At 37.5% G+C, this 23,272-nt stretch overlaps 2 protein-coding genes and 1 non-coding gene across 3 annotated transcripts in view; 1 reads left to right on the plus strand and 2 right to left on the minus strand.

The window, feature by feature from the left end:
• Positions 1-11,784, minus strand: part of LOC108243142 (myosin-9) — a 97,972-nt gene extending 86,188 nt beyond the window's left edge. Inside the window, exons 1-2 of the mRNA XM_037973043.1 lie at positions 11,717-11,784; positions 8,653-8,746 (exon numbers count right to left, since the gene is read on the minus strand). Coding sequence (XP_037828971.1) covers positions 8,653-8,662 — 10 coding nt within the window. The 5' untranslated portion in view covers positions 8,663-8,746; positions 11,717-11,784. The remainder of the gene's footprint in view (positions 1-8,652; positions 8,747-11,716) is intronic.
• On the minus strand, positions 11,271-11,352 carry trnal-uag. The gene has a single exon. It is a non-coding gene; the product is annotated as a tRNA-Leu (tRNA).
• A 149-nt stretch (positions 11,785-11,933) lies between the features above and the next one.
• pex2 (peroxisomal biogenesis factor 2) lies at positions 11,934-19,974 on the plus strand. The gene is made up of 2 exons (XM_017428399.3): positions 11,934-12,014; positions 18,437-19,974. The coding sequence occupies exons 1-2, from the start codon at positions 12,011-12,013 to the stop codon at positions 19,396-19,398; spliced, it is 966 nt and encodes a 321-aa protein (XP_017283888.1). The 5' UTR covers positions 11,934-12,010; the 3' UTR covers positions 19,399-19,974.
• Positions 19,975-23,272: the final 3,298 nt, after the last annotated feature.

The raw sequence follows: 23,272 nt of genomic DNA on the forward strand, positions 1-23,272 counted from the left end.
GTTATTTCAGTCAAAAACGTACACTTTCTTCAAAAAAACAAGCTGAGTATTTGATGAGCAAGGATCAAATTTCGGAAATCATCCCTACAACTGTTTTATCGCTGCGTGGATTCTGAGCCACAGGTAAGCTGACACAGAACAGTCTTCAGATTAATTTCAAATACCTGTAGCAACAAAAAAATGTCATAAATAATTATACAAATGAGCATTTTGAGTAAAAAATAGCAAATTGTTACAGAAATGGGTAATTGTGTAAGGCCTGGCATGAAATAAATCTTCATATTTTTGAGAATGTCCCAAGAATTCAACAAAAATAACATCATAAAAATTATGTGACATGTTGTTGAACAAAATTTTTAAAAACCATCATGAATTAATTATGTAAATTCAGTTTCCTCCCTGATTCTACTGTAACTTCTTTATTATTTATAATTAATTAAAAATGTAATTGTTCAGTATAAACTGTTGTTCTCATGTGCTTCTATTTGTGATAATGTTTGACACCTCCCAAGTGCCTCTGATAATTACTAAGAAATTGCATCTTGGTAACACAGTAACATAATGATATCATAGAGAGAAAAAAGAAAAGGCATTCGTATACAGAATGCAAACACATGAATAAAAAACTACTAAAGGTTTAAAAAAAATGATTAGGGATATAAGAATAATGCAGAAGTGAAATAGCAGATATTATTACTGTAATCTCTACTTTGGAAATTTAGAAAAAAAATACATATCTGAAGCAGTTGTCGTGTCAGAAGTCACTTCATCTGAAAGGTGGATGATAAGAAATAAAATTGTTTATTCAAAAGGATACAAAAACATCAGTGCAGGAAGACACGTGCACAGTATGCACTTTAAAAACCGATGTCATCATCTTGTCTTTTTTTCTGACAGAACATTTCTCAGGAAAAAAAAAGATATAGGTGTTATTATGCAATAATCTCATACTGCAAGAATAAAGAGAACAAAGAGAAAATATACAAATGTACAAATGAACAAAGCTTAAAAAACGAATAAGGAAACAAAAACACAAGAGGACTGAATGAGGGAAAGCCTTGACATAGAGAGACACAGCAGGACTGCTGAAATATCAGCCACTCTATCGCTGTGGTGACTGGGGTCACTCTTAGAAAAGGAAATCAATGGTGACAGCAGTGACTCACAGGTCAACACATAGCCCTGTGAGTGAGTATATGTGTAAGTCTGAGTGGGCTGTGAGTAAGAGCTTGTGTATGTGTTTAAATTATACATCTGTTTAGAGTGTGCATATCAGAAACAGTGCATTTATGTTTATGCAGTCCTAAAGGTATATAGCAACACAAGTATGCACACAAACAAACAGCGAGCGAAATCTCCAGAAGAGCTGGAAATATTTCTTTGAAGGAATGCATATTGCCTGCCAGAGTTTTAGGCTAGGATCACTTTTAGTGGAAAAATGACAGAATTAGAACTGTTCATCAGACATTTAAAATAACGTTTTGAGCATTCTGATACTATATCACGAGATGTCTCACTCAGAGTATGTGTTGTGAATGGCTCTCAGTTACTACTACATACAATTTTAGTTTGCTATTGGTAAACATGACTGAGTTAAAACCATTTGTGTCTTTGCTAGTGTTCATTAGTTGTGGTATTCATCCTAAATTGGATTTACCGTACTCCAAAAGTTAATCACTTGTAGATGTACATCCAATGATTACTTTAAGAGTTTCACTAAAGTCGGTTTAGTGGTTCATGCAATATCTTGTTAACAGACAGACCGGGTTGACTCCAACAGTTAATACGAAAGTTTTAAATAAAGTCCTTGTGCAATTTGTTAGCACTTAAAGTATGTTTTGGGGATCAGTTTCAGCTACTGACACACCGATAATAATAAATGTCTCTAATAAATGTCAGTCTTCTTATGGGCACTGAACTGGTACAGATTAGAAAATGTTAGCACCACAAATAAGAATGTTCAAATAGGAAACCATCAGCCATCATTAAATAGACAAGTCCAAACCACATCCTAAATCCACTATCACATACAAAACAAAAAGAAAGCTCTAGACTTTCAGGTCATTTTTGCTGTTTAGAGCCTGCAAATGGTTTAAAATTAGTCAAACACGCATTAAATGAAGAAATTCCACACTGGTTACTAAGGGTTCATAGGATGGTCAGCAAGCTGCTAAGAAACAACATTGAGAAACAACATTTTCTCCCTCCTCATAAAACATTGATATTCCATTGCAGCTGCAATGTGACAATAAGAGGACCTGAAAATGGTAGAGGTCAGTGGCTAATATGGGCAGGCTGTGTGTGTTTGGGAGTGTGGCTGCATGTGTGTCTGTGTATGCATGCCTTATATATACCCTTGGGTTAGCAGGAGTTACGGCCTGCTTACATTATTAAGGTGAGTAGTAGGCTGTGTTATGTATGCCTAAACAGCCAGTCAATTCATTACAGATGCAATCGCTTAAGTAAATGAATAAGCACATGGCTTTCTCCCGTTCTCTGCCTCTCTGAACTGTAAAGCATACAAAATATTGGTGTGATGCAGGGAGCTTAAAATAAATCAGAAGCAGAAACAAATTAATAATAAGGAATAAAACAACATTAGCTGATTAAGTATGTATAGTAGAGTGGCGGCTGTAATTTACAGGCAGCTGGGTTGGGTGTCCGGAATAGGGTCTCATTAGAGATCCAAGTGTGTTTCTGTGTGTGTGTGTGTCTGTCCATCCTGTTAGTAATCTGTCACCAGCAGACTCAGTTTTATGAAAAAGGCCTGCAATCTATGATAATGAGCCCTGTGAAGGTTATGACTATGGTAAATGCATTTGATAGCGGGAGTGCTTACCGGTGTGTCTGTCTGTGGGTGTTTTATGTGTAATAACGGTGTCATTTTTGTGGCGGAACAATAGACTAAAGTTGACTTAATTTCAGGTAAATTTTGCCCAACTCAACTGTATGTGCTTTTTTCAGTTAAATAAATTAGCCATCTTGTTTGTAAACAGTCATGGTAAATAGGAAAATGACAAAATAGGAACAGGAGAATCACAAAGTGGGTCAAGGGGGCCCCACAAAACAGTTTCATTAAATCAGGAATGGAAGACATTTGTGTCCTTTTGAATTTTCTCACACTTTCCAAACTAATGCATTTTTAAGGTTTCACAAAAATACAAAGCTTACCATGCTTTCACTACATTTTTTTCATTTTTAAACAGGATTGATTTTGTCCAGAAAAGGACATTATTAGAGAAAGCGACAACCACTTTTCTACTCATTTTTGCTTTCCTACGTGACTGTGAATCACACTTTTCTGATCAAAAATATTCAAATAAATGTTGCTATGTTCAAATTACTGAGAACCCGGGGATTTAAACTTTACTTTGGAGTCCATTTACATTGACCCATTTCAAAGATCTCCTATCAGCTTAGCAGTTTCTACAGTACCAAAACTGAGAACCTGAGATTGTTGCAGAAAGTTTGTAGTTTAGCTCTAACTTGTGATGTCAGGACAGTGTTTTGGGTGAGGTACTGTATCATCAATAAACTCTAAACAGAACTGTAAAAGTCTTAAGAGAGTTTGTAATACTCTATTTAAAAAGAAAAAGAAAAATCAGAGCAACAACATACAGACATAGTGCTTGGACATTTTACCCGATGTTTATTTACAGCCAAACAACTTGATGAATAAAAAGGTTTTATCATAAACTGGATGTACTGCAATCTGTTAGTGTTGTTATTAATTAAGAGCAAGACTGTTTCAGTCTTTTGCTTTAAATCTTCTTTGTGAAAATTAGGGGACAAAACTAAAAATAACTCAAACTTGTTAGCCGGATTACTTGCAAATGTCTGTGTTCATTTTTTATGACATCAAGGCTATTAAATGTAGAAAATAAATATTTAAAAAAGGTTTTAGAATAGATAGCCTAAGATCTACTTTGGAAAATTCTGTCATTTTTAGCTAATTAAAAGCTGAAATGGTTCTTCTCTGCATTCCACAGTCATTGTGCCTTTTACGCCTTTTCTTTTTGCTGGTGAAGATTCCCAGTCATCTAGGACGTGATAAATCCAAACAAATTCCAAACTGATACCAAACATAAAGTGGCTTTAGTATAAGATATACTTTAGAAATTCTCAAAACTTCACAAGACTATTTAATTGATGAAAAGAGTTGTTGTTTAGTTTTCAATATTACCACATTCTGCCTGATCCAATTAGGTAACAAACAGTTGTCATATGAACAGTTTTTATTGTCTTGATGCCTAGATTTGGAAGCCACGGTCCTTCCCGTGTGTCCAGTGGACTGGTTACAGTTCCATCCAGTAGCTGATTCATTGGCAAAGGTTTACAAGGGCAGAGCTTTACATATGTAAGTTTGGCCTTATAGCTGACCTTACAATGCACTTAGAATCCTGTACAGGGAGTAATGCTGCAACCACTCCTACAAGCCATTTATTGCAACTAACGACCGTCAAGCACTCATAAATCAGCATTAGGAACCTCTTTCGCCCTCTTTCTCTCTCGTTTTGTCTCCCCTCTCTTTGGCTCCTTCCATTCCTCTGATGTTTTCTGTCTTTTTTTCCTACACTTTCCTGTCCTCACTGTTGTTTACCCATTTAACGTCTTGTACATTGTGGTTTAAAAACGTGTGACTCACCTCTTTTAATCACCATTCAATTTGCTGTTTCCTATTCCTCTCCTGCTCCATCCTTTTATTGTGTACCCACGTTGGTCTGTTTCCTCCCCATCACTACCCAACCTGCTGCCCGTTGGTTGTGCATCACTCCTCTTACCCCTGTCATTTGTTCTATTTCACCCTCACGTTCAGAAAATTCCCTTTCCTGCAGATAGAGAGATAGCGTCCCTGAAACGTCTAACCTGGTATTGGCACCTCTATTGATTTTAATTAAGCTAATTAGTTCATTATTCCAAGGATCAAACAGGGGCATCTATTACTGCCTAGAGAGTAAAAGGGGGGAGAGACTTGGGATATGGTTGGGCCGGGCGGTGGAGTTAATATGGTAATGAAGACGATCAATTATCACTCACAGCAAAGTCATTAACAACAGCATTAGCATAGTCAACCATCACAACCCTTTGACCTCCCATGCTCTGTCTTTTTCATTCTCAGTCCTTCTCTCCCTCCAAGCAACTGCTACACAAGCAAACACTTAAGACCGTGTGGGGAAAAAAGGGGGGATGAGGGTGTGAGGAGAGAGAATGATAAAGGTCACACAGTTCAGAGACTGTTTTTTAATGCAGACATGAATTGAGTTTCCACATTCTCTCATTAACTCGGGCAGAGTCGTTACAACTACTCAGGTTCAGCCAGGTTTGGAGCAAATGCTTTTTGCATTGTGTCCAGTGAATGAACTACACATACGTTAGTCTGATTAATTATGTTATTGATCATATGTAGCTACAAATTGAATGTGAATAATTGTATTAAAAATAATTTGACTAAAGTACTGAGAAAATGGCTACATATATTTGTGTCACTGCTGTCACATAGAAACAGAATAAAGCTTTTGTATAATACATCTTCGTGTGGTTGTAAAGTTTAAAAAAAAGTTGTGGTCATTTTGATTGCAGGACTTTTTTGATTAACTCCAGAAAAGTTCCCCTTTTAGGGATCATAAGGATTTTCACTCAGCTGTAGTGTAAGTTACAGACATCCTTTATAATGTGCTAAAAAAGAAAACCTACAGCAAAAAGGGCAAAATGGGTTTTGGGGAATGTTAGTACAAAGGGTGTTCCACGTGACAGGAAAAATGATGTTCTCATTACCATGGATTAAGCCATGAGACCATTTTTCCTATTTAGTTCCATTGCCTTTAGATTTTAAAACCCCCTTTGTTCTGGAGTTCACGAGAATGTCAAAGTGACTTTGTGAATCATATAAAAATCCAAGACTCTCGTCAATACTGGAGACATTTCTGCTTGTTACTTTTTGTGGGAAATGTGAAAACCTTTCCTGTCCTTTGGGTATTTTAAATTTGATCAGAATAGCAATAATTCAAGTGTGCACTAATGCTGAGATGACAGGATGAGAGGATAAAACAAAGCACTGGAGATCCCAAATGATTCCTAATGATCAAATCTGATCTAACTTCTTCTTGCCCAGACCCAACCAGATCTGTACAGCTTAGACCAACAGCTAAGGTTTACTAATTAAACTATCCAAAGAATCCAACAATACACAGAAATACAAAATATTTTTAAAAAAGCTCAAAAAGAAGGCCATGTGATTGACTGGTGACCTGTTTAGGGTGTGCCTTCCCTCTCTCCCAATGACTACTGGAGATAGGCACCAGCTCCATGCAAGTGGTAAAAAAAAATGTGTGTGTGTGTGTGTGTGTGTGTGGATGGATGGCCTAATAAAGTCATATCAGCCACTAAATGCTAAAAACATTTTTGCAAAAATCTAATTTTGAATTTATAGAATCGTCTGTGGATGACAAATAGAGTTCAGGCTAATTGCTGTATTCTAAGACAGAAAATACAAGCCTTGGATTTCATGATATTAGAACCACAAAACAAACTCTGTTTAGTGTCCATTAGAGTTTAGCCCTATTGTGCATCAACAGGACCATACACTACGATTCAATCAGACGTTAGCCAAGCTCCTATTACAGAGCTCACTGCATCGTTTACATGGTGGAACGGTTCATAAGTACCTCTAAATGCTCCTCATTTTGATTGGATTTCACATTATGGACATCAGAGCAGAAACACACTATTGTCCCCTGACTATCCTAATAGACTGTTGAGTGAGGCAGTCCATTTGTCTGTATTTGTTTACCAATCTAGACTCTGAAAACAAACAAAGTAGCATAAAAAGACACCAATGGCATCAATTGGAATCAGTGAAAGTGGATAGTCAAAAGCTCAGAAGATGAAGCAGTGAATGGCAGAGATATTTGGTTGCCAAAATAAGCAACTATTGTCACTAAGAATAATAAAACTCTGCAAATGGTTGAACTGAAGGACAGTTGGTAAATGTGCCATGAAAGTGCTTACAAATTATTCTGCACTTATTAACTGTATAATCATCAAGGGTCAATCAAATTGAAAAAAAAAAAAAAACAATACTGGTAAGAAATGTTAGGATAATCAATGAGTCAGCTTTTCTCACTTTCTATCACCATCCCTTACACTGTGCTTGAAAAATATACAGTACATACTGTAAACTAGCTCAAATTAAGGCGTGCGAGAAATAATGCAAAATAAACTGCAAACATATTGGAGTTTTGTTGCTGAAGCAGTATTATTAAAATAAATACATTAAGCTTTACATTGACACTAAATAAAAGCTTTACATTTGCAGTGCTAAGAAATGTAAAGCACTGTGTTACAGCAACTTTTATATTTGCAGTGTAGCCAGCACACAAAGCTAGTCCTCTGACCTTCTCCATAATAGCAGGTAAGTACTTTGATGTATAATAGGCCATAATTACTTTTCTGTGTGCAAAACTCACTCACAAGAGTGAATATTGATAGAAGTCAGACTTTAAGTAAAATGGAACAATAACTTGAGGTCTTTACATTAAGTGGTGGTAATGATGTCTTTAGTCCAGCCTCATGTGGATGCAGTCTTGAAAAGAAACTTGCATAATTCAGCATAAACTCCAGCAGAAGATTTTTGCACACAGCTTTTCACCTCCGGTGCACAAAGAATGAATGATAATTTGTAGTTTTCTCAGGAAAATGGTTGAGGTCGCAACCTTCAAAGATAATTATAGTGGACCTTCTCTACTTGCCTCATTCTTTCGGTTTGTATTCGAGAGTTGTGTGTATCTTTAACAAAGAACGCTTGCCATTATGCATAAAACAGAAAAGTGATGCACAGGTCCACGCTGCTTCTAATTGCTTTTCTATATCGTTGTTATTCTACAAAGTTGTATTATTCTGTCCAAACAATAAAGAACTGTCACAAACTGTACTGTTAATCATATTCAGTGTGATCGCCACTGATTGAATTCTATTAAAAGGAAAATGGTTTGACATCCATTAGCGTACACAAACAAAAGATCCTGGATACAATGGTATTGCAGCACAGAAAAGAAAACCATGAACTGCTCTTCTCTCCTTTTCTCATTTTACCACATTCAAATAAACTCTTTAACTGTGGTGCTCATGCATACTTGATATTGTTTACAAGTAGGCTTCTTGTCCTGCTGACATATTCTACTCTGTGTACTGCACAACACTAAATAAATGTCCATATTTAAAAAGAGAGAAATTCCGAGTGCAATATTATTACAATTTATTTCAATATATTGCTGATAGGTTCCTATCCATAAATGCATAATTAAATCTATGCAGTTGAGCAGCTAAAACATGCAGGCACACACATGGAGAGATATTTAGAATATTTTGAGTCATATCCACCAACAAACTTTAAAAATCTTTCATTAACAGAAACTGAAAATGTTTTTTTTGTTTTGTTTTAGTTGTGAATATATATAATAAGCATCTAAGATTGTATATTAGAAAGGGGTGAGTCTCCTGAAAACTCTGGTAGTATAAATATAATAAAAAATGACTGTAAGGTTATTTAAAATACAAAAGCAGTAAAATATAAAACCTTTCTGAGTTAAAAGCAAATGAATTCTTATATTATAACATAGAAACAGAAATGTGTACCTTCACTCCTAAACTGACCTTTTCGCATCCAGCCATTTTTTTCTTTTGCAAGTCCTCAGAGGTTCTGCTCTGTTGGGTCATTCAGGCAGGTCTGGAAGGAGTCCACTGTCTTCTGAAAGAACATTGGAGCAAAAAGAACACTTTTGTTTCTATTATTACTTAAACGCAGTGTATTCTTTCCATAATGCAAGAAATGTTTAGTTAAACAAATTTCAAAACATGCTTAAAACAGCAAAAATAAAAACAATTGACATAATTTGTGCAGTAACAATGATGTAACAGTTTTATGACATAAAGCTAAATAAAATGCAATAATTTCGTTTAGAGCTGATGACATTGTAATTGGTTTGAGATACTTAAAAAAAATAAAAGATGTTTTTTTTTTTATTATTTTGGCGTTTTTTTTATTATTATTTGTTTTGTATGTTTGGTAGAGTGTATTCAAAAGTTTTTATTGTGTTGATTACAAAATTAGTTCCATAAACATGATCATCAGTTGGCATTTAGGCTCCTCCAGTTCCTCAGTAGAGTTTGCAGTAAGCTTTTTAGGTTTGTTTAAAAAATATTCTGCTCTTATTTCCTTCAAGGTACTGTAGAGTTACCTACTGTAGATAGCCTTAACATACAAAGATTGCACCTCTGATATAAAGGAATGCCACATAGATTTGGAATTAAATTGCCTGAGAGCAACACCTGTACAGTCTTGTTAAAAAATCTGTACCCTACAGCCAAAACTGTCAATATACAGTTTTTGCTGTTCCCTGAACCAAAATATAAAGCACAGATATTCGGTTGCTTCAGGGAAAGGAACTTTATAAAGATGAGAAATTTGACAGTATTTTGGTTAGCATTTTAGAGTTGGCAATATATTTGTTCGGTTTACTGTTTCTGTTTCAGCTTTGGGAAAGTTATTTCTAAAAACCGCCCAAATAAAATAAATGAACAAATATGAGTTCCTAATTGGCAGGTTGCACAAGTATTTCAGGAAGCATCAGAAAGCTGCAATGGGTCCATAAAAGAATGGGTGTTGTATTTTCAATGGACAATCCTTATGATTAACTGACCACATCAACCTATAAGACTTGGGCGCTCCTGGGTTCTGAACATATAACCTTGTTAAGTTGGCCCTCGACTGGGGCCGGCTGACCGAAAGCCATCTCCGAAACCTTGTTATTCTTGCTTTGATGCACAGTTCAGCTCACACGGGCTACATTCTGCAGCTAAATGATGTCACATGACAATCCTGATGATTAGAAACCTTTCTTTTTTAAATATGAGTGTGGATCTGTGTTCCTGATCTCTGCCGCTCAGATGGAAACATAATGCAATTTGCCACCTGTTACAAGTGCTGCGGCTTTATGAAAGCACCGCTGTGCTTCCTCCTGTCATTTGTCTGACAGGACAGAGGTCATCTTCCGATGCTCCAGTCAAGGTGGACAGAATATTCTATGATTTGAAAAAGGGATGGGTTGAAACTTAATGATAATGGATGCAGCCCAAAAACACACAGATTTGTGGATATACCACGTCTGAATAGCAAACTCAATATGTTATTTTTTTATTATATTTCAAAATATTGAGTAATGCAACCAACTTAACTGTTAAAGGTAGTATGAAATGAGAGCGGTGTCCTCAGTGAAATGAGGAATAGTTTTATTCAGTCACCACAGATTACAGTCTCACTCACTGTTTATTTTTTCTTGACCTTTCTATTAACTAGAATTGTTAAAATTACAGAAAGCAAACTTTGTTAAGTTGCTATAACCATTTTTAATGGAGGCTCTAGTAAACAGTGTGATAAGTATGCATATATTGCAGAGAAAGTACATCCTCATAAGATTTTAAATTAATATTATACCTACTGTATATCTATACATGATAGCTATGCATATATTTTATAAGAAGCTACGTAATTTTAAGTAGACATTTGCAAATAAAAAGTAAAATGTGTTATTGCAACCTTGTGATATAAGTTCATCCATCATGAAGAGCAATCAAATATCATGTGACCCCATCAGGATTTTGGGGGAGAATTAATTATATAAGACGTATCAAACACAGGTACACAAAATTAAATTAAATTAAAATAAAATAAAAACATGATTCTAGGAGAGGGCCAATCTTGGTTCATATTTATTGAGAAAAAATCTAAACAGAACTTTGTATTCAGTTGTAATATGTTAAATTATCCATATATGCCTGTTCAAAGATTTAGAACAAACATAACCTATTAATAAACAGAGAAAAAAGATAATTTTAAAAATACATACTCATCAGCATTGGTTCCTTAACTAATGAACTAATAAAAATAAGTTTTTGCCTTTTTTATGAAAGTGGAAGTAAAACAGCAACATTTTCAGTCCTGATTGAAAGGAACCAACTACATCTGAACACATCAAAACCAACAATTTCTGAGAAGTTTAAACTTAATTTTCTTAGCTTTAAATTTGGCTAATGGCCATGGAGATTATCCACTAAGAATGCTAAGTTTTTTTTGTGTGTGTTTGTTTTCTAAGCAAAATAACCAGAAACACAGATTGGCAGGCCACTTGTACTGCGTTTAAAGCATAACCTTGAGCACAAAATAACTGATTCTATCATAAGAGATTGGAGTCCGATATATTTGAATAATATATTGGCAGCGGTGGGATTCGAACCCACGTCTCCAGAGAGACTGGAGCCTAAATCCAGCGCCTTAGACCACTCGGCCACGCTACCTCCTACGAGGCCCTTTATCACAATCAAAAAACGGAATAATTAACGATATTACATAAACTGTTATACTTTTAGTAGTTTTTTTTTAATGTTGCTGACTCTGACTTAACCGTTTTGATAGATGTTTATAGCTCCACTATGCCTAACATTTTTTTTCAACTTGTTTTATTAAGTAGATATTGTTGCTCTGACAGAGTACCCGCATGCAAATGTATAAAGTCTGACTCCTGGTCATTGTCACGGATTGCCACCTTAGTTGTATTTGAACAACCTTGAAGCTTAGCTTACGTTTATACAATGGTAGAAAACAAAATAATTATTTGTGAAAAAAAGAAAGAAAAAAACAACTCTTTTTTTATAAACTTACCTTTGGCAAATTGTCGTTTTATCTTCGACAGTTTAGTCTATATACGCCGTTGGACAAAACATAAGACCAACTGAATCATAAATATTTCCAAATCAACTGTTTCCCCTGATGAGATGATGCAGTTTTGGCGCTGCGTTATGTGATTGGTTCATAAGGTTGTCACTCATGTTAGTTACGGTCACTATTGGTTAGTTTCCTTTAAGGGGCGGGACAATGTTGTTCAACCCGGAAAAACAGATTGGTATCTCCGAATCAGGAAGAAGAGCTTGAGTTCGACATTCCACCGAAAATAAAATGGGTAAATATGCTTTCATAGCTTCACATAGCACATCCAGGTCTGCGTATTTGTCTTCATTATCATGAAATGCATTAGTAAGGAACATCTGCGTTGTTTCGTTAATGTTAAAAGTCGAGGTCTAACATAATGTGACCTTGTTTACTGTTTGTGTATTTTAGGGGTTTGTTGTGTTTTTCCCTTATGTGATGTGTTTAAAATCAATTCGATCGTTTAATGCTTACACAATACAGTTTAAACTGTGGAATATTCTGAAAATGAATATTTTATGTGTGGTTCAGGGATAAATATACGTATTGAACCTTTGATTAGTTACCTGGTGCACCATGTTCTGGATCCCTGCACATAATTTCCACCATTCCCTAAAAATATCAGAGCTAGAGATCAAAACCGTCCGCACCGACTGAGACTCAAGGCAAAGTTGATCTTCTATTGATTTTCAGGAGACTATTCACTTCATTTCTCTCAAACCAATCATCCCTCCTCCACTCTTGTCTGTCTGTGGTTATATTTTGCTCTTATATTGGTGAATGTACAGATCTGAAACTGTCTGCCAAAACCAAATCCCCACCGTGATTATCACATAATGCTCTTGAATTATTGTCAAATTAGGACAGATCTGCTGATGTTAAAGACTGATTGGCACAAGCAAAGAAAGTCAAACAGGCAGTGCAAATGTTAGGACCATGTGAAAGAGAGGATTTTAAAACATTGAGGTTTTTATACTTATGTTTGTCTTTTGATTTGAATATTTACCTTTTAACAAGAAATTTTATAGCCCGCCTCTGAAGGTGAAGGCTATATATATATTTGTGTGTGTGTGTGTGCATACTTGTGTGTGTATTTTGTCTAGTGTTAGCAAAACATATCTTGAACCATTAAATGGATTTTAATGAAGCTCTCAGAAAGTAATCATTGGATGCACGTCTATGTCTGATTAACTTTTGGACTTACCTCAATTCAAGATGGCCACCGCAGCTAATTGACTCTAACTCAGTCAGTTTTACAGATTTTAAACCAAAACTCAGTGTGCTGGTAGCAGATTTTAATGAAACTCTCAGAGAGTATCTTATACTCCTACTACTTGTATTTTTCTGTGCCAACAGGTCACGTAAGTTCTTGCAATATTGCTTGAGATTATGTATAACATCATTTCACAGTTTGACCAAAACGGCTATAACTTCATCCTTTCTCAGCATGAGATGATCTTAGTTTAAAACTTTGTCATGAAAGAATGTTAGATCTTTAAATATAATTATAGATTTTGAGCTATGTTGTGAAAAAAGACTAAAACACATTCTTTAAAAAAAATGTTCTTTTGAACTGAAAATTCAAAGGTATTTAACTTAAAGCAATAAAAAATCAACAGAAATGTTACACAAATTTCCTGTCTCAGAAGATGTACTTGTGCATACCTGTTGATTTAATAATAATATAACATGCCATTTTAGTCCCATTAAACACTTTTCTACACTTGGAATGCTAAATAAGTTAAGTCAGTACAGTGCACCATATTGACTAAGTCCATTTTTTATACTTCCATTTTAGTAACGCTTTAATGTTCACATTGCCCAAAAGATTATTGTGTTGATTTTCTTTTATAGAGATCAACATTTTGTTGGTTCGACAAGGTCTTAACTCTTTCAACCCGCTGTAACCTTCACATTTTAGATTATTTTAAAGTAGACAAAGAGCACCTTTCTCTTACTTTTGAATTTTCTACCCCACATACATGATAATAAATAAATGTTAATAAAAAATTGAAAAGCAGACTATATATATATATATATATATATATATATATATATATATATATCTTGTTCTTGTGCTTCTCGTTCAAAAGCAGAATTGGATGGTGGGAAAAAAAGCTGGTCCAATATTCCACAGGATAACACATTTTTTTGCCTGAGTTGCTCTCTCATTGATTCCTAAGAAAGACGCAACTCCAGTTCTTGCATTTATTTGCCGTTCTGCTTTTTCCTCCGCATTCATTGTGCTTTTCTCCCCTTTAATGTTTTATGACTTTTTAAGTTGTTTTCTGCAAAGCCTTGTACTTATTACTCATACAGTTTTAGCATACTCAACCTTTGTACTCATGAAATCAATTAATTCTTTTAAATAATTTACCTTCTGAGCAAACCAAATAAGGCGAGCGCATTCTTGTGAGTCAGACGTGCGGTTCGAACTGATGATGTGTGTGTTTTTGGTGTGTATGTGTGTTCAGGCATTAACTTGGCTTTCACCCCATAGCTCGGAGGAGTCTTGGGTGATTAGAGAAAGAGGGGAGCCTTGATAAAGCATTAGTGTGTGATGCACACACAGCCGGAAGACCCCTCTTTGCATCCGCACACATTCATTTTTCATGAAACACTCATAACAATTAGTCTGGTTACCGCCTGGGTGATCTTAGTGTCCCTGTAATGCCTGTGCTCTGCAATATGACATCACTCCCTTTAAAAGTTCTAAATCTGACATTCTCATCCTTTTTCATAGCGAGGACATTAGCAAGCCTTGGCTAATAGCTGCTTGCTTGTTCTTGGCAAAAGAAGGGCAATAAAATGAGGAAGATGGAGGGAAAAAAAAAAACCTCGAAGTGCTCAGAGTTTGTTTTTTTAACCTTAGCTTTTAGATAAATTAATTTATATGAACGAAAGAAGAATTGTAAAGTTGCAATCCAACATGCTTAATTTCTCTCTTCAAGCATCATGTAAAACCAAGTGAACATTTATGCATTATTTCGGCAATACATTATGCTAACAACTAAAGCTAAGTGCTCAGTAATTTGAGCGGTTTAATACATAAGGAGCTAAATTGAGACTTTTGTGCACACTGTTTCCAGTGGTGTGGCATGGCATGGTAGCCCTGTGAGCGGCTTTGTAGCATTTCTGTTGCAGAAAAAAGCAAAAAGCAGTTCCCCCAGAGACTCTCCATCTTCCCTGCATCCCCCAGTCTGAAGTCCCCTGCTCTAAACACCCTCCCTCTCCCCAGACACCAAAGCCAAGGTCAAGAAGAAAGTGCGGTCTTCGTCTGTCTATAGACTATTCCCTGGATGCCCGCACCTCAGTATGGCCAAGGTGTGTGTGCTTCAGGAATGTTCCCTCCTCCTTTGTTGTGACCATCAGTCTCAAGGTCAGCTCCCAGGGAGAGGTTTGAGCTTATCTGTTTCCCCCCTCCCCTATTTTTTCACCTTAGTTATCTTTTCAGCTTTTTTTTTCTTTTTTTTTCGGCCTCACTGTATCACTAAACGATAACTCAGAGCTCCCAGCTGGCGGTTTCATGACGTGTTCTCTGACGCGTCTGCCCCTTCTGTCCATCTGTGTCTTCAGGGTAGCTGCCATAACAGCCCATTGTCTAGCTTTCAGAGGACCCGGTCTCTCCTTGCTCACACTGGCTGGGGCCTGTTTGCCTTGAAGTGATGTTACAGTCACTTCCAGGTTAAACTCAATGTTGTTGTTGTTGTATTCTGCAAGCTGTAGCAGTCAACCTTGAGTCACTGTGCTATCGTTGTCTGAAAAAGATCCACATGCTAATGCAACAAAAACAAAATAAATTCTTATCTGACAAGAATAATAAATCAATAATAAATATTTTACTTTTTTTAGGAATGTGATTGTGCTTTAACATCTCTGATGGAACACCAAAGCCTCTTTTGTTTTCAGGTGATTTCTTTTTTGTTGATTTTTAGCAAACACCAATAACATGATTAGTGATGGGGCTGATTTTTTTTTTTTTTTTATTGGCCGATATTGGCCGCTTTTAAAAAATTGTGCAGTTGGCCATGCATGTGCATCCTTAATCAATTACCAAGTAGGAAAATAGAGATACTGCAGCTGCTGCTACAACCAGCTTACAGTACAATTTTTAGTTTTGTAAGGCAAGAATGCTTTTTTTAATATAAATATATATTAGTTTAAGTGTACAAGTTCTTCTAAGGATTCTTAAATATAATTCAATTTAGGTTAAGTGATTATTATATTTTGTTAGTTAAAAAATACATATTGACATGAACAAAAAAAAAAAAAATGGTGTTGTATACTGGCCAACAGCTGCCCTGATTTCTAAAGATTGGCATTGGCATCAGCCATAAAAAACTCACTAGTGGACCTGTAATTATGACTGTGGTTGTTAGCCTCCATTTTCCCTATTTGTGTGAGAAAAGTTGGTGTATTAACAGTCTGTATGTTTCTTTGTAAAAGCCTTAGCTTCTTTGTAGTGTCTCTGTACACTTTCTGTGCAGAAACTGTGTGCTTTGTGTAGCACGCGCACACACACGCACACACAGAGTCATTGCTGTGTAAACACTCGCATTGACTGTGACTTTTGAGTATTACATAAGGAACATGGATTTCCAGCTGTCCACAGTAAAAGCCATGTAAATTCAAATGCCTAATTTTTATAGGCAGCCCGGCATTGACTGAAGTGCCTGCTTGTTATATATTTGGCAAGTGCTGCAAGTCTGAAGGGAAGCTGTCAATAACAATCCCAGCTATTGATATGGCAGTGGGCAGGAGATGTTACTTGGCCCTCGACTCCAGCCTCCCTCTGATCCCGCTACATCATAATTACATTAATATTGACAGACCCTTGACAATAGTCACATTACTATTGATAGGTGGTTGTCAATACTGTGTTTCCCCAAATAAAACATATTCATTCATAACTTGTAAACTGCTCGATAAAAGGCTTTGAAAAGACTATTGGACCCGGCCGGGTATACTCTCCCAAGAGAGCTGCTGCTGTGACGAGGATTTCCACCACCTGCCTCTGTGTGTGTGTGTGTGTGTGTGCGTGCGCTCAGCTATGGACTGATAGATTAACTTTGGGTTGCATTAAAGCTCTTCATAGATCACGGCTATCCTTGACATACGAACGTAGTCAGACACACATGCACATAATCTCCACGTTTTCTTCCATCAAAGAAAAACTTTCAGATTAAGCTGAACAAACAGAGCCTGTTTATTGGTTTGCATACACACTGCAACTACCTCTCTTATTTATTTTTTAATCCAAACTCCACTCCCGTCACAGATGAGGTTCTAGTCACCCAACATGGCAGTATTTCAAATGCAGCTCAATAAAATTTGTCATACCTGCTTACTTCAGCTTAAATTCACTTTTTTCATTCATTTGCTAATTCCAACTTAGTTGGCTGGTGCATCCTTGCTCTATTTAAGTGTTTGAATATACAGATGGTCCTGTGCATCACAATAAAATTCCTGCATTGCTTCCAAATGCAAGGCTTTTTTTAACCTCCTTGAGAAACATCTAAAGTGACCATCATCTCTCTCTCTTTCTGTCACAACTGCCATATTTACCCAGCGGAAATCTCTTTTAAAGCCTCGTGACAAATCCTGTTCATCGAGACACAAAAGCTACTGTCAAGAAAAGGCCTCCGTGTGTCTCTCTCCCCCTTTCAATCGGTGGCCTTTTCCATCCGTCTCTCCCTGCGTTTGTTAGTCTCCCACTTTTTAAGCATTTCAATTGGGGGGGAAAGGCAGATAAAACTAGAGAACTGTGAGCAGTTTGGAAACGTACGCAGCACAAAATGGCCCTGACGACACAATGGTGAGATCCCGAAGTTGAGTTGAATCTGTGGGGGGGTAAAAATTGTTCCACATTTGGCAGATGTTTACGGTGTACCAGAGACTGTGCCGTTAGCCTAATCCCTAGTGATGTGATTTGTACACACACCCCTATCTCTAGAGGGAGCAGGCACCAAGGGCCCCCTCGGCTTCACCTCCTGTGTGAGGGTGTGTGTGTGTAGTGTGTAGGATTGTGTGTGTTTATACACTGGAAAAAGCATTCTAAGACCCCCTGCTCCTCCGTATGCCATAGCTCAAAGCTTGCATTAAGAACGGGTTTTACATGTGAAAAGTGATTTCCGTTTCTATGTAAAGGAAAATAACCTTTCTAACAGGATGGGCTTCCCCTTCAGGGCCTCATTCCTCCCAATGACAGAGTTGTCCTTTCATAGACGTGCTTCTGTATATATTTTTGTTCATGACTGAAATGGATCAAATGTCAAGGTGCCTGTTGATAATTTATTCATTAATAATAAGTCCTGAGAAATGAGTGTGTTTAATGACGGTCTGTTTAAGGGAAATTCACTCTTTTCGTTTTTTCACCTGAATTTCTAAAACTGTTACATTAACTGTTCTGTTTTTATCCAATCATGTGTGTAATTGTCTTTGTTCACATCAGCAGATTGTTATTTTCACAAAGTCTGCTTTGCCAACTCCAGGTTGTGTACGTTTTGAAAGGGAAGAAAAAATAAAAAAACCTTGAAAAAGTGTCTTAGCCTAAACAAAGTCAGGCTTCTAACAGAGCACTGTCACTTTTTTTGTTTTCATTGTGTATATATTGAATCATTAAAATTCTGAAAGCATGAATAATATGTTGTGTCCTTGTTGTTGTTTTTCCAACAGGTTTGGAAAAAGAAGGCAACTCAAAAAGAACAGCTTCAGGTCCTCCGCTCGACCCACAGACCCCGGTATTGCGCATCAGCCAGCTGGATGCCCTTGAGCTAGACTCAGCCCTTGAGCAACTGCTTTGGACCCAGTTCACTCAGTGCTTCCAGAACTGCCGCCCAGGTCTTCTCACGCCTGTGGAGCCCGAACTGAAAGCTTTGTTTTATTTGCTGCTGTGGAGGTTCACTCTGTATTCCAACAGTGCCACAGTGGGCCAGTCTTTACTGAGCCTGCGCTATCACAGCACATCTTCATCATCTCCGCAGTACAGGCCTCTCTCCTCCAGGCAGAAGTTAGGACTGGCCATCCTGACTGCAGGTCCGAGTTGGCTTCAGGAGCGCTCCCACCGCCTCTTGCCATGCTTGGGTCTGAGTTTAAGAGGAGCTTTTTCTGAAGGAGATGATAGTTTGCTCCAGCAAGGTCTCCACAATGCACTGACCCTTGTTTCTGGTTTTACAAAACTAGCAAGTCTCATCAACTTCCTTGTTTTCCTTAGGAATGGCCGTCATCCTGTTCTAGCTGAAAGAATTACAGGTGCCCAGGCAGTTTTTAGTAAACCCAATGTAGTTAGGGATGTAACCTACCAGTATATGAACCGAGAACTGCTGTGGCATGGCTTTGCCGACTTTCTTATCTTCCTGTTACCACTGATCAACATAAGGAAAATTAAAGCAACTGTGTTTTCACTGTTTGGGGTAAAAAGTTCTCATAAAGAAGGAGCAAGAGAAGAAAAAGAACTGTGGAAAGAGTGTGGAATATGTGGGGAGTGGCCTACTATGCCTCATACAGTGGGCTGTCAACATGTTTTCTGCTACTACTGCATCAAAAGTCACAGCATCACAGATGCTTACCTTACTTGTCCTAAATGTGGGGCAGAAGCAGGAACACCTGAGGTGGTCAAGATGGACGTTCAGCTTTAGGCAGGTGATCACATCCCACTAAGCAGGAACTGTCATAAATTCATCTAAAATTGCTGAACTTTAAGAAACACATAAATCAAATGTTGAATTAACAATAAATGGTTAAAAAAATAATTCAGTGCTTTCTGTTGTTTGGTCTGTTTTGAAAAATGTAGTCATGGTTGAGTGTATGAATAAACTTTTCTGTCTTTTCTGAGCACACACTGGTCTACTAGGTTTAATGTATGTGTGCATATATTGACAGTCTTCTGTGCCCTCTGTTTCTCTGGCTGGACTTTGGATAGAACTATTTGTCTTTGGTGCACTGGACAGACTACAGAGAACCACACAGAGCATATATTTGATGAGCGAATGTGTTGATTTATGCTCCAAATTGGCTCTGTGATGGTGCGCGTGTATGTGTGTTTGTGTGTGTTTGTTGAAATGGGAATATTTGTTCTGATGAAAAATGCAGAAAGTCAGCTGAATAAATAATGGGAGGAATTTCTGATGCCTCTCATCATGGCCAAATTAGCATTTGTTGTGTATTTTGTGCCTAAATTGTATTTCAACATCATTAAAATTGATAGAGTGCTACCTCTTGGGTGTTTATTTAGTTAAGTGGAGGAGAGAGCGATGAGGGAAAGTTATAACAATCAGTACGCTTCTCTCTAGACAGGCCTGGTCGTTCTAACTCCCATTATCCGTTTTCACAGCACCCCAACATGCTCAAGATCAAGGGGGCAGCCGGGGGCTTGGATTGACTCACACACACTTGACAGCCATCCTCTCTTTTCCCTTGGCCTTTCTCTCTTTTGCTGCCTTTCCTTCTCTCTCCCTCTGTAATCTCAAGGGCCCTCGCCCCTATAAGACTCTAGTAAACTGTACCAAAACCCTGGCAGTCGTCTCCTTCCTCGCAGGCGAATTACTCTGTAATCCCTGTAATGAGTCCAAAGATGCTTATTTATGCTGGAGTTAACCTCCACCAGTGAGCCCAGCCCCAGGCCAAACTCACCCCAGCTGAGTGAAGCCTTTCCTTGGCTGACGAGAGGAGTGGGATGCAGGGGGGGATCGGGGAGTTGTGGTTTCCACCTCCTCATCCCACCCCTTCTACTTTCTCCTGCTCTGATCACTACTACTTAATTGCTGATTGCTAAGGCGATCAATTGGAACTGCAGGCGTGATAGAGAGCTGATTGAGGGGGAGCTGGTCTCAGATCTACCAGCTAAGACAGACAAACACTTTTTTTCACTTAGATGAAATTAACGTATTTGTTGGTTGGGGAGGATAAAAGATGAAATACATGAATATTGTGAGTAATACTAGGTGTGTGCACTAACAGCTGATTTTTAATTATTTATGTTACTGACCAATATGATCTAGAACTTCTGCAGTTCTCTACAGTTTATGTCCTTTGGGATAACACAAGGCCGACATCAATCAATGGTATGTTTTAAAACGCCTATAGAAGTACTGAAATAGCCCCCTAATGGCTTAGAGGTGAGTGTTAAAATCCTAGATGATGATTGGGTTAACAAATTTGGCAAAAAAAAAACATGTGGCTCATCATGTAGAATCTTAGAGGTCCTTTTTCACATCAAGGACATTTTGACTAATGAATTCAACTCTAATGCATATAAAACCCAAGACAGGAAAGGCTGGTTGTCAATATTTTATGCACTACATTACATTAATGTGAGGCAAGTCCCAGAAAGTGAGATTAGGGAGATGTTTGAGATTAAGGATGCATATATGATCAACCTTAATGCCTCTGGGACATGTCATTGTCTTAACATTCAGACAGACTTAAAATCCAAACCTTTTTGCTGATATTACTCTGCAGCTCTAATTGAAGTCTCCAATCCCCAAGAAAGAGAAGAGATAAAGAAGAAACACTGCATTAAAGTCTATTAATTGAGTTAGGACATGTATTAAATTAGTTGGAAGTTGGAACAGAGTTCTGGACTTAAGGAAGGTAGCTAGGGCTCAGTTAAGCCTATCTGTCTTTGGATCTTTTCTAATTCTCAGGCTCCGTGTGGAGAAGAAAAAGAGGAAGAAGCCCACATTCCCAGCGGCTATGCAAAGCAATCTGCACATTCACACGCAGCCATTTAGGGAGCAAATTGGCCCGGTGCCCCCTCTGACGATGGTTTTAAGAGAAAGGGAATTAGGGCGTTGAATCCCTAACTAGATCTCCTTCTTTGATGAGCCTCTTTATCCGGCTGTCCCTCATCCCCATTTCTTTGATGTGAGGCGTTGATTTTCCTGATTAAATAGTTTTTAAAGTAAAAAGCTCTTCTCTGGGCTCTGTAATACTGGGTACTTTACTGTACCTATTGTAGGTTCGTTTGTGTGCATGCATGTTGAATGGTCCATCTGTGGTATTCTTTAATTGGAACAGAGCCCTTGGCTTGCAGATAATGGTAAGGCTAGTACATGCATATTTTTCTCTCAGAAAGAATGTTATCATTAAAGCTCATGTCTGGCTTTTACCTCTTCATTTGAAATGGCTAGAAGGACTCAGATAGCCTTATGATTCACTAATGAAATTAAAGAGTGAAAACATCTGTGCTTTTTCTCTTCAACAAAATTCTATCTCTGATCCTTCTGCTGATGGTGTGTGCTTTTACCTATTTTCAATAGGTAAGGGAATTACATCCCTCTTGTACTGGAGAGATGTTTCCAACAGCTGACATCACTTTTAAAGACTGAATGACATTGTTTTCATGCCAAGAAAAGATGAAACAAAAAGCGCTCTATTTATTTGTTGACATCTCAGAGTATATTTGACACCTGTTTATCTTTCTTTCGTGGCATGTCCAATACATCAATAGAAGTTGTAAGCATCTCATATTTCACCTATTCAATAAGAGACATACCAAACACAAAACACCAAAATTCCTCCAAGGTAGTCAAATCCTAGGTGTGCTAAAGTTCAGGGCTGCAGCCGCTGCTGGTACCTGTGCTAAGAGACTTCTTTCAACACCTGCCGGGCTTTGGATACCGCTGGGCCCAATTATCTTAGTCTGCCTCTTCTTTTTAACCACCTCTTCAGTCTAACAGGTCAGGGGGACAATCAATCACATCTAAAATAAGTAAGTAATTTCCTAAGCTTTTATCATGTTGTTTAGTTTGTGTCTGGTTGCATTTCACACAAGAACGGAGCATCCACGGTTTGGGAATATCTAGGATTTGGCCTTTTCTTTTTTGTTCTCAAGTCCCAAGATAATCTGGGGTTTTTATATTATTACATGTCCGACACAATATGTGTAGCCTTGATCTACAAATACAGAGATCGTGAACTTGCATTGAAAACTTCTATGATGCAAGTTGATAAAATGAGCTTTTCTCTAAAAGTTGTATCTTATATCAAGCATTACTGACACTATGTATGTAGGTATATATTGTTTGTTTTGTTTATTTCTATATTGTTTAAAACAATGTCTCATTTTTACGGAACTCTAATTTTCAATAAATTTCAACTTTGAGTTTTCACATCTCCTTAATTCAGCCCAGGTCAAAAGATGTAGACTCACCATTTCTGTTGTGTTCTCTGATTGGATGAGCAAAGATAGGAGTAGCAAGGGGACTGGGTGAACAAGATTCCAGAGGGCATCATGGGGGATTATACACAGGTGTGTTGTGTGCGCCTGTGGTAACCTCTGGCAAAGCCAAGCCTGTTTGTGTTTGTGTGTTTGCACGTACATCCTCCGGTCGGTGCGTGTGTTTAGCTTCTTCCTACTGATGTCTAGAACAGACTAAATGAGCAATAATCTACGTACATCCCTCCAGATGGTCCAGTGAATTTCCTGTGGCTTAAGGCGCCAGCTGAGTCCTTTGAAAGTTTTGATAACTTCTGCGAATGTGATTGAGCCTCTGCTTGTTCAGGAATGTG

Source organism: Kryptolebias marmoratus, linkage group LG21 (assembly GCF_001649575.2).
Source record: "Kryptolebias marmoratus isolate JLee-2015 linkage group LG21, ASM164957v2, whole genome shotgun sequence".
NCBI classification, from domain to species: domain Eukaryota; kingdom Metazoa; phylum Chordata; class Actinopteri; order Cyprinodontiformes; family Rivulidae; genus Kryptolebias; species Kryptolebias marmoratus.